The sequence below is a fragment of the Pseudonaja textilis genome, chromosome 8 (assembly GCF_049901715.1).
Source record: "Pseudonaja textilis isolate UNSWEBS1 chromosome 8, rPseTex1.2, whole genome shotgun sequence".
NCBI classification, from domain to species: Eukaryota; Metazoa; Chordata; class Lepidosauria; order Squamata; family Elapidae; genus Pseudonaja; species Pseudonaja textilis.
This window is the reverse complement of record NC_141997.1, coordinates 24299359-24311671: the sequence shown is the minus strand read 5'-3', so window position 1 is coordinate 24311671 and position 12313 is coordinate 24299359. Positions and strand designations below refer to the sequence as shown.

Here is a 12313-nt window from a genome sequence, read left to right as displayed (position 1 = left end):
TGTGGTCAGAAATGGTATGGAGCATCCTGAGGGATTGAAAGGAGTGAGGAACCAGGATGGTGCTTTATCCATGTCCTCCCTTGTTGGTTTGTAGTCTGCGTTTTGTCTAGATGCATGCTTTGTGTGTCCAATCACACTTGGCCAATAAAGAATTCTATTCTATTCTATAAACATTCCTGTTTGGAGAGTAAGTTTCCTTCTCTGCCTTGGACTTTCAATTCCTGGCTTGGACATGTCACTTATCTCTGAGCTTCATTTGCTTACTTTTCTGGCCTACAGATTAAGAGGAACTATGGTTTTTCTCCTGTCTTGCACTTACTCCTGAGCAAATGAGTTCGCATTTGCCATAATAGTTATTTGTGAAAGTATTCAAACCCTTGCAATATTAATCTGAACAGACCTAGGTGGCAATGTGCACCTTCTAAGCTGTCCTTCACGCTGCTCTTCTTATATACGCTGCTCTTCTAAGCTGTCCTTCATGCTGCTCTTCTTATATATGCTGATCTTCTAAGCTGTCCTTCATGCTGCTCTTCTTATATACAAGCACCAGTCCAACAGGATTACACAACAGCATTGTTTCATGGCATAGAAAATAGAAGGAAAGCCAAGTATTACTCCTAATCATCTCTGTATGGGAATACAGAGGATAATAACTACTGAGTACAACAATCTTATTTATTTAGGATACTGGGTAGGGTTTTTTTTTAACACAATAATTGTACACAAATATGCATGTGTGTGTGTGTATGAATGCACACATACACACACACTCTCTCTCTCTCTCTCTCTCTCTTCTCTCTTACATATGCACCAACAGTCCCTCTTCACATATAGACCATATTGTACATATTTGGGACAAAACTATAGGATCCTCATTCCCTACCCTATACACATATCTTTCAGCAGTTGGAGAGAAGATCTTACTGGTGCAGGGGAAACAGTACAGCACTGGTCTCCTCAAAAACTATTTTACTATTAGTTTCACAAACGGAACTATGGCAGTATAAATTATGCACATATCACAGATGACGGGATATTCTGTTCTTCACTGATACTCTTTCCACTACTACTAGAGGTTTGCAGTAGCTCTTGCCTCTCTCTACACTAGTGATGGCTAACCTTTTCTGGATCGCACACTCCTGAACCCCCAAAATGCAATGCGCCCCCCCCCACATATGCGCATCCCACCGTCCGCATGCACATACCCCCGCATGTGATCCGAAGGCCAGCTGGCCGGTGGGAGGTGCACGCGCATCAAAACTGAGCTGGGGCGACAGCTCGCGTGCTATCAGAGAGGGTGTTGCATGCCACCTCTGACACACGTGCCATAGTTTCACCATCACGGCTCTACACCAACCTGAAGAGTGCTTCCATCTAAGGATTATGTCAGAAGTAGAGGAGAATTTAGGATGGATTAGCAAGCAGAAATGTAAAACAAACTGGAGAGGATATATATGGTAGATGAGCTGTCAGGCAGAGGGACTACCAACTGGTGGGATGCAGTGTGTTTGCTGGCTGCATAGATAGTTGAATGGTGTGGGCAGGAATTACATCAAGAAGGTTGACATGTAAAGCATAGGACCAAAGTACAAAGAACTGCCTCACACCGTGGAAGAGCAGTTTTAGAAGTAGCACAAATGCTGCAGCCCTTGTTTCTGCCACATATTTTAGAACTAATATTTCTAAATATGGAGGCTCCTCAGTGAAAGCTATCTACTTGTAACCATTTTTAAAAATAGAAACACAAGTACACTCTTTAACAGAGCCCTGTTTAACAGATTTGATATGCAACAAACACTGACTAGTCTGATTCATTTCCATGGGTCAGTTAGACTACATTTGTTAAATTGTGTTATTTGCATAATTACATCATTCAGCAAAAAAGGTAAATTGCCTGTTAATAACATTTTCAAAGGTAATGCCCATTAGTCTACCAAAAAGTACGAAGTATTACTTGTATATTTATGTTTAGTTCCAGGGTTACATTCATCATTCCCTAAAAACATATGTTTGGAGATTAAGCATTCAGATGAAATGGCCATTAAGAAATCACAATGTTCCCCTTTTCCAGCTTAGTACACTTTCAGCTTCTTGGAAACGTAGAAGTTAATTTCCCAAGACATCTCTAGGAAACAAAGGTGCCCTATCTTGTACAGGAACCCACCTGCATCTAACACCCATTTGAGTAACAACATAATCACAACCAGGATGCCTTAATATATCTGTGAAAAATGTAATTTATAGTTCATAAAATAAAAACTGTAAAGATCTCTAGTGCTGCTTCTTAAACCTTTGAATAAGACATTGTTTTGAATGAAGAACATCAACATCAACAAAAAATACATTGAAATAAACTTATTGAATCCTTCACATTTTAAACACTGGTTATAACCCTTATTATATGGCATGCATATGAAGTGTAGCATGCAAAAAATGGCATCAGAATTGTCAAACAAAGTTCTAAACTCAGTGGAGCATTCATCCCATTTCAATATTTGATTTTGGCGGTAGCAAATACTGAAAAATCCACTTTCAGGAAGTAATGAAGGAATATTTATATACTCATGTATATTATGTTGTTGAGTAGAAGAATTCTTCCTGTGTTCCTCATAAGTAGTCATCTGATACATGGCATACATTGTGTCTTTACGGACTTTAGAATAAGCTACTCCTGAAATATCAGAACCACTTAATTATACAAGCTCCCAGTGTTGAATCAACTGTTATTCTGCCATAAAATGACAAGCGCTGAGAAATGAGCAAAAATGTTTCTTTCAGCAGCAAATATTCAAAGGCAAACGGTGCCAACAAAAAGGTACCTTTTTAATCCAAAATACTTCTGAATAGTCCAGAATGCCCTTTGCTTTCAGCCGATTTTAAAATAGGCTTAATGCTTCTAAATAGAAATTAAGCAGATGGCAATGAATAAACCTGGTGTTATTCTGCTAGAGATGCAGGGAGGGGAGGTGTCTGTGTATCTTCCAGTCCAGTATTACTTCTTGTGACTGCCGGGATTAGTCCCTGCAGTTCTCTTGGCAACATTTTGGAAGTGGTTTGTTCCTGCTTCCTTCTTTCTATAATTGAGAGAGAAAAACTGTTCCAAAGCCACGCAGCTCGCTTTGTGCCCAACGTGGGATTAGATCTCAATGGTCTCTCGGTTTCTTAGCTGGTGCCTTTACTAGTGCACCAAACTAGCTTTTATTCTACTATTTAAGCATATAATAGCAGCATCCTTTTTTTTTTGTATTATTTTGTAATCTTCACTGAAGAATCAATTCCATATCCTTCCAAAAATGATACAAAATCGTCTCCATTCCTTCTATAAAGTAGTATACTATTTTTAGTATACTGTTGTAGAAGCCATGGGCTTTAGGGAGCTTCAGATATTACAAGGAAAGCTAGCGTTAATCTTCTGTTACATCTCCTGGTGCTAACAGCAAGAGGAAATTATGTAGCATGCACATTGCACAAGCTTTATATATATATATAAAAAAACACTGGCAGATTCTATCAGCAAATTTTGTTTTAAAATGCTAGGATTCTGGCACACTCAGAGGCCTTGGAACTCCTAACTTTCCTCACAAAAAATAAAAAATATAGTATACTGACCTGGATACACATTTAAGGTGTAGCCTCAATGCATGGAAACAGTTCTTCTTTAAGCTATTTAATGATTGTAACAATCTGAGGGTAAATTAAAGGCAGCTGGTTCAATATTATAACAGAATAAAAGAGTTGGAGGTGACCTTGAAGCCCTCCTAGTCCAACATTTTGTTCAAGCAGGAGAACCTATACCACTTCAGACAAATGGTTGTACAATCTAGTCTTAAAACCCTCAGTGACAGAGCACCTACAGTTTCTGAAGACCATTGATTAACTGCTCTAAATGTCAGGAAATTTCTTCTTATTTCTAGCTTGTCGGTAATATTTCAAAATGAAGTTGTGATTTCCGTATGGTGATGGTGATGGTGGTGGCGGTGGTGGTGATGATGATGATGATGTAATAAACTTGTATGCTGCCAGACATTCAATGACTGTGGATAGTACACAATAAACAATAAAGAAGTTAGAATAAAATTGATAAGATAAAAGCTGCAATTTTCCCAAGTTATTATTATTTCTTTGGTTTATTTAATGTATTTATTTAAAACAAAGGTACAGTTTTCTATTTGCTAATGCAAATAGACAAAGGCAATTACTGAAGTTATACAATTGATAGATGATGTACCTACAAATTACTGAAAGAATAGGGACATTAGGGACATTAAGAAAAATGTCACAATTTGTAATATTCATACACAATCCAATTGTAAGGGAATATATATGAAGTCTTAGATATTATACAGCAACAGAATTAAATTAAAATATGATAAATCATGTTATATTGATATAATCTTTGTCACTTTCAAAACGATTTATGGTAAGTCACCTAAATCTCCACAATATGTCAGAGATTCTAGTACTGATTATTTAAAGAATAATTACCAATTTATAAAAGACCTTACTCTCCTATACAGACACAAATCATACAAATATCTTTTAATCAATATCCAGATAAAATATATGTGCATGAATAAATATTGAGAAAATCAAAAGTCAACAATATCAAAATTATTCTTCAAAGAAGATTAATTTTAAGACAAATATAACATGTGTTGAATACAACACATACAATGTGTTATGTGCCACCATCAAAAGAAACCATTTTATTTCTACTATATTACGTATGTGGTGGTGCAGTGGTTAGGATGCAGTATTGCAGGCTAACTCAGCCAGGAATTTGATCCTGATCATCTCAAGATTGACTCAGCCTTCCATCCTCCCAAGGTTGGTAAATTGGGAAACCAGATTGTTGGAGGCAATATATTAACTCTGTAAACTGCTCAGAGAGTGCTATAAACCACTATGGAGTGGTATATAAGTCTATATGCTATTGCTATTAGGAGTGGAGAGTCTGTGTATGTGCATTAGTACTCTGCTCAATGGAAAAGCATTTTATATATGCTTATTAGATGGTATCTGGGTTACCTTCTATGAGTCTTACAAACAAGAAGTGAGAAACCTGTTCTTCCAATTCTAAAATGTGTAAAGGTATGTGTAGGGAGAATAGCACCCAAAAGGCATATACATAAAGTTGTTAAAGTGTTAATTAAATTAAAAACTACTCAGGAATTTTACAGCATCTCTAGGACTAAGTAATGATTGTGCATGATTTCAGTACATAAGGTCTTGATTTGAAATGCACAAAATGTGAGATGTTGGGTAATAAATGCAACAATACATAATGTGACACATACAATCTTAAGCATTCTTAAGAGTTCTGGATATTTAATATACTTAGATATCTTTATAAAAGCCTATCAGCTGCATAATATACCAACACACTCCTGAGGACAAACCACACAGTGGACCTAAAATTGTCTGTTGGAAAATCATGATCAAAGTTTGTCTAAACTTGCATCAAAGTTTACATCCTATGGGAACTTTGAGGAACAATATATGTTGCCTTTTGTTCCTTCGAGAAAACTGAGGAACATAAAAGAAATGTGGGCATTATGTTTTTCAATGTGCAACAATTCAAATAATGGGCTATAAAAATACTGCAGACCATGGAATTATGAAGATAACCTAATTATGTCAAATATGCCACACTATGGCTGGTGCAGGATAAATGATAAAAGAGGAAAGGAGGCAGTGAAAGAGTCAAAAAAGAGAGTGATGAATATCAAGTATTCATTTAGCCCAACTTACTAAGAACAACTATTCCTTTTTCAAGGGCACTCATGTTAGTTTTACACCCATCAATTAGTCCAAGGCCATTTCAGATGTTCCCTTTAAAAGGAATATATTTTCAAAAACATGTCAGGCCAAATGAAAAGTCATTTACAGATGCTTAGATTCCATCTGCCTCTTTTGTTTAGTACAGGCAACATATTGTCCTCAAGCCCCACCCACCCCCCTTCGTTTTTTAATTTTTATCAAAGTTATCTTCAGTTTTATTGCCAAAATTCCCATCATCATACATTGGTCTCTGGGATTTAAACATCGAAGTGTCTTTACAGTAAATCACCCCACATAATAAGAAAAACTAAAAAGTTGCATCCCCTGTTAATTTCAGTGATATGGCTTGTCTAAAAAAGCAATAAAAATACACACATACACAGACCCCATCCCACTCCCAGGAAGGTCCCAGATTAACATTATGTGCAGTTCAGATCAAGGCTACTTCAACAAACCAGAACTTTAAAAACCTAGGATTAGACTACATGTGACTGTTACACTCTATCATTTTTTAATAATCTGTTTCATTAACCAGAATTTATAGTGTAATATGCTGTAGAAATAAACACTGGCTTATTCGCTGATGCACTATTTATTATGTAAACTACAGCTTAGCACAGGCTTGTTATCCCCACAACAAAAGTTTAAATGAGCTATTTCAACACTTGAAACCTTATCAGTTAGAAAGGGGAAAGATGCCCACTTCCCATGACAACTATGATAAATGTTTCAATAAAGCCCCTAAACAGAATTAAGCCAACCTTCTCTTCCTACTTGATTTAATTGGGACAGAGAAAGAGGGAAATAATTATCTGTCAGTTACTGCATCATGTTTTCATGGTGCTTTTTCTACTGGTAATTCCTGCCCCCTTTTGCCCTTCTGAATCTTCCCACAATAATGACCTACCATAGGGATGGGATACTGGTCCATCAATCATTTGCAAAACTGACAGCAAAGGCAGACTAGAATTTATGAATGACTGCCAATGTAACTGCAGGCCCAAGTCCAGAGACAACACAGGGAGAACCAACTGATGTGCTTACAGTATGTATTTATACCCAATGGACAGCATCTTGCCAAACTAAAGCCTTCTAACCTACTAGATCAGGGGTGTCCAACCTTGGCAACTTTAAGACTTGTGGACTTCAACTTTGCTGGCTGAGGAATTCTGGGAGTTGAAGTCCACAAGTCTCAAAGTTGCCAAGGTTGGAAACCCCTGTACTAGATATATATCTTGAGAGATTCCAAGTCTTCAAACTTGATAGCTTTAAGACTTGTGGACTTCAACTCCCAGAATTCCTCCTCCAATTATGTTAGCTCAGGAATTCTGGGAGTTGAAGTCTTGTTCAAACTTGCCAAGGTTGTTCTAAGATGTAGCTACCCTGACCCTCTTCCCGCTCCAGTTTGGGACTGCAGGGTTTCTGGCCTTTTTCTGGGAAAGCTCTGTGTTGCCAAAAAGTCTTCCCCTTTGCTCCTTCAAGTGCACATTACATCACATCAGCCAATTAATGAATGATTATGACTGACTGAATGAAAATATAATATATATGATGTGATATAGGATATAATACATGAACTATACTATACTACACTACACTACTATATTATACACAGACACATTTCTGAACTGATAATTTTTTTCAAAAACTCAATACTAAATTGAACTTTAAAAAAACCTTTTGCACATATTTTAATGTTAACACAGTATCTCTTAAATTCATTTACTTGCCAATTTTTATAGAGAAAGAGATGCATAATTTCCATTTTAGGTCAACACTGGAATAAGGGCAACATGGCAAAGGGAAGTTCCCATCCTTTTGTCTCAGCTGGAACTCCCTGAACACAAAATAAAAAGTCTGCCCCGAGAATTGCGGGAACTTCAGGAAAAACCCAGGATATGAGTCAGGAATGAGAAGGGGAAAACTGGAAATTGCCATTTACATAGTACGAAGGAGTAACTGCTGAGTTAACTCGTTTATGGCGTATTTTTAAATAATAAAATTAAGACAGATTAAGCCTTTGTCTTTTTTTTTTTTCTATCTTGCTTCAGTCAAAAATAATTATAGTATATAAATGAAGCAAATTATGAAAGAGGTCTTTTTTGAAAAAGGGAGCAAAGGAAAATGCATCTCAGAATAGAAAAAAATAGAGCAATCATATGAACCAGTCTTCTAGATTTTTTTTAAAAATCAGTCCTGGAATATAATGCACATTTTTCAAAAAGCTTCTTAATAAAGATCTTACTATTTAACAGCAAGCGTGGGTGGAAGGAAGCGTTTTTTGCCAGGATCATCACAAGGGTGAAAAGGATTACATTTCACTTATCCATGTGCTGTTGTCCTAACGAATATTATCTTCTCAGTGCTATTAATATTGGCATCCACTCCAGTTATGCATTTCAATCTGTCTAGTTTAGGCCCAGTGCTTTAAAACAGGAGAAGACAATCTTTTGATGCCTGGAGACCATATTTAATCATTGGGATGGGAAGGGAGAGCTAAGTTTTAAGAGGTAAGACTATTTTACATACAGATATCCTTTTGAACTCTTGAAGGTGGTTTGGGTTTGTTTTAAAATTAAGTGGAGCCTATGTTAAGGTGTGCACTCCAGGGCTTGCCCTAGCTGCTTTCCATCACTAGAGAGCAAATAAGGTTTGGAGGCTAGTCAAAGTGAAATTTGGGGCTCTCCCTCCCCATTCTTCTTTTAAAATAAGAACTCCAGTGACAAATGAAGGAAGAGGGTTGGACATTCTGGTGAGTAGCTAGAAGTGTAAGAAGACAAATTATCTGTTTTGTATGCAGCTCTTTCTGTACTATTTGTCTATTAACTGCCCTAAGATTGCTGAAGCTGAGATAGGAAGACTCTAAACATTAAAGGAAAATGGCTAATGTTCAATTAATTTTCATTGGACTTGGCTTTCAAATTCTAGTAAGGCTGCATGCTTTTACTTCATTCATTTTCATTCATATCCATTTGTACACTGCCAAATCAACTCCAGATTCACAGCAGTTTGCCATAAGGATCAACAATAAAAACATCCACAGTACGAGGTCCAAATTTATTGTGAGGCTTGTGTTTTACTCCTCAGTAAAATTCTTTTGACACTTTGTTTAGCAGACCCATTCATAAAAAGTATTTTACACAATGAAATCTTCCTTTCTTTGAGGAATGTAAAAGCAAATCCTGAATTATTATACTGGATTATCCACATTCTGATGATATGTACTGAACATCCTAGCACATGCTTATATTCAATATATTTCAATTGAATTCTTATACTGTATCCCTTAAGCATTTCCTGAACAAAAATATAAAGGTTGTGGAAAGTATTTGAAATGGGTTGTGGTGGTAGGTGCAAAGTATGTTAGCACCCTTCCTTAAATGCTAAAGCAACTGCATCAAGAAGGCTTGCACAATTACTATAAAGGCTGTGCCCCTTCTGGGCCTTTCTGTGTGCATAAACAGCTGCTTTGCTTCCCTGGAAGTTCTGCTGGAAGGACTATGTGTTGCATGCAATATATCCATAGCACCATCAAACCAGCCACATGAATCCTTCAGAGGACACATTAGTTTAATGCCACTAATACAGGTGTTTGTTTAACTTATATTAGCATACTTTGTGAAACATCATTTTCAAATATTTTGCCCAGCCCTAGTAAAATAAATATCTTCTAACCGCAAGCGTTGTGGTTAGGTGAACCAAACAGAATCATCTTACTAGATTTAGTCTGTTGTTGAGTATAGTATTTGCCCTCTAATGTACAGTCAGATCAATACCAGCAAATTTTTATCTATAACCATGACATCTGCTACTTACTTTTTAATGAAGTAGTCTAGAAGTGATTCACAACAGTCAAAATAATGACACATCCTTCAAACAAATTAAATTACTGTGTGTGACAGGCACGCAATTACATGGCGTGCTATGAAGAGTTAATAATAGACTGAAGGATTATCAATCTGGAATATGGGGTAAGTTGTTATACTAATACTGCTGATTTTAAATTCAATTTTTCAGAGTCTATGTATACACTAAGCCAGTCTTAGGATCGTTTGTCTGAGTACATTCAAAACAATTCTTCAATGATATTGATGGACGTTTTTCAGCAAATAACAGGCAGTAATTCAAAACCATCATTATCTAAAAGTATAGATTTTTTTAATCTTGCAAAATCATTTCAAAAAGCTTTAGAGGACTAGAGAAATTGGCAACAGCTTAAGCAAAAAGCATGTGTAGCATGGGATAAAAATGAGTGTGTTTGCTATTACCACATCATGTCCCAAAATATATGACAGGTAAGTCCATTATGTTAGCAATCAATCTAAAGAACAAAACACTTGAGGGCTCTTCTCAAAAGCATTAAAACAAAAGAATACCTGCTTTGCAAAATATCCTACTGTAGCCATATAATTATTTACCGATTAATCAAATTTAGTTTGATTAAACTCAGTGTGATTTACAACTGGATTAGGCACACATAGGGCCAAGGTATAAAGTTCCAGCAGGTCTACATTTAAAAACAGAAAGAAAGAAACCTCAAAAGAATAGCAATGGAAACAAAGAGGAACAAAAACTGGTATTTCATCATGAAAATACTGTGCCAACAGGAAATGGCAATGAGATTGGCAGACTCTGAAGAATTATGGGATGCAGGAATGCAAAAGGAACCCATAAGCAGTGTGTAGTTATAAGTTCATGTTGGATACTAGACATACAGCCCCAGCAATCGAAAGAACAGGATAAACTGTCATCAGATTCTCTTGGGAGAAAAATATGACAGAAGCAGAAGTAGGTACACATGAGACATAACAAATGAAAGATAGTTGGTCCCCTGAACATCTTTCAAAATGTTGTGAATGAAATGGCATGATGATACAGTGAAAGACAACACACACACACACACACACACACACACACACACACACACACCGGTGGCAGAAAGCATGAAAGGGCTGCATTGAGGTGCTACGAAAAGAAAGCATTCACAGGTCGTCAATAAGCCCCCCCCCAAAAAAAGGGGGGGTCATCAAGGAGTTGTGGAAATGACATTGCGTGGACAGCACATCAAGCTGTCAAAAATGAACCTCCGGACTCTCCGAGCAGAGCTTTGTCAAACTTGACCACCAGAAGCCGCAACTAACTACAGATTAATAATCAGCTAGAGATCTTAGTAGGAGAAACTCGTTTCGGAGCGCCCGGCTTCAGCCAAAGAGCCCGGGATTGGGAGCAGCAAGAGCTTGGGAGTCACTTCGCCCGGCAATCCCGGCAGGTTTCTGCTGGGCAAAAAGGGCGATTTCCCCGCCCCCCCCTTGCTCGCTACTTCACTGGCAAGTCCCCCCTCTCCTCCCGGATTTCTCTCCTGCTTCGCAGCATCCTCACTTCCCTTGGCCACCATCCTCCTCCTCCTCCTCCTCCTCCTCCCGCAGCACGCCCTTCCCGTGCCGCCGTCCTTGGACCGAGGCTCAAAAGCAGCAAAGCCCGGGCGAAGCGACGCTTCGGGCCCGCCCCGCGCAGCCGAGGAAAGCGGCGGGTTCTTCACATTTCTCTCCCCCCCCCCCCCCCCCAATTTCTCCGCCAAGTACTCCGGAGAAAAGGCAGCGGAGAGAGCGCGCGAGGCTAGGAAACCTTCCGCTTCTGCCTCCCGGGGACTGGCAGAGCGTCCCCCGGGCGAACCTGGCAGGAAGGCTCGCCCCGCTCCCTTTGTTGCCCGTCCGCCGCCTCTCTTTTCCCCCCGCACTGTTACCTATTTTGATCCGGACGCTCTGAAACACCCGGAGACCCTCTTCTTCCACCGCCATGCTTGCAGCCGCGACGGAGCCCGAGCCCGGCTCTGCTGGGCTGGGAGCCTGGGGAAAGGGGAAGGGTGGGGGGAAGCAGAGCCGACGGGCAAGTGCAATGCGCCACGCGCCCCGAACTAGAGGGGGGAAAGACGCACGACCGCCCCCACTTCGCCCCAGCTGGGGAAGACGAGCGAGAACATCTCCAGCAACGGTCGGTTCCCCGCCCCCGCCCTCTTATTGGCTGACGGCAGGCCGGGTGGCGCTCCTCATTGGGCGAATCCGGGCGGCCCGCTCCCCCATTGGAGGAGAGGGGAAGAAACAGGGAGAGATTTGTCGCGCAAACCAAACAGCTGGAGAGAGCGCGGCTGAGGCGGCGAGGCCGACGGGGGCCGGCGAATTTGCGAACGACTCCGATGGACGCCCGAGGAAACGGCTTTGGCGGCAATGCCTTGACCGGCGGCCTGCCTTGCCATCTGGCGCGGCTGCAGCTTTCAAATCGCTGCCTCGTCTACGCCACTCCTCTAATGTTGAGGGAGCATCCCGAATTAGAAGCGCGCTTTTATCCCGCGGGGTGGTGCGCGAATATCTTTCAGAGCCGCTTTGTTATTGTATTGCTTCAAGAAAAAAGAAAAAAATAGACATATGCGTTAAGTGATGCAAGGAAACTATCTGCCCGGTCTTAAGAATTGTGCTCAAAACTTGACTCCTCTCCCATAAAAACCCACACTTGCCCTCTTCCTCCCTTTACAAGT

The 12313-nt window shown here is 39.6% G+C and overlaps 1 protein-coding gene across 2 annotated transcripts in view; it reads right to left on the bottom strand.

The window, feature by feature from the left end:
• RASA3 (RAS p21 protein activator 3) overlaps nucleotides 1-11769 on the bottom strand; it is a 120775-nt gene extending 109006 nt beyond the window's left edge. Inside the window, exon 1 of one of the 2 annotated variants that reach the window (XM_026707461.2) lies at nucleotides 11525-11769. In XM_026707461.2, coding sequence (XP_026563246.1) covers nucleotides 11525-11579 — 55 coding nt within the window. In that variant the 5' untranslated portion in view covers nucleotides 11580-11769. The remainder of the gene's footprint in view (nucleotides 1-11524) is intronic. The other variant, XM_087938544.1, reaches the window with a different exon arrangement.
• Nucleotides 11770-12313: the final 544 nt, after the last annotated feature.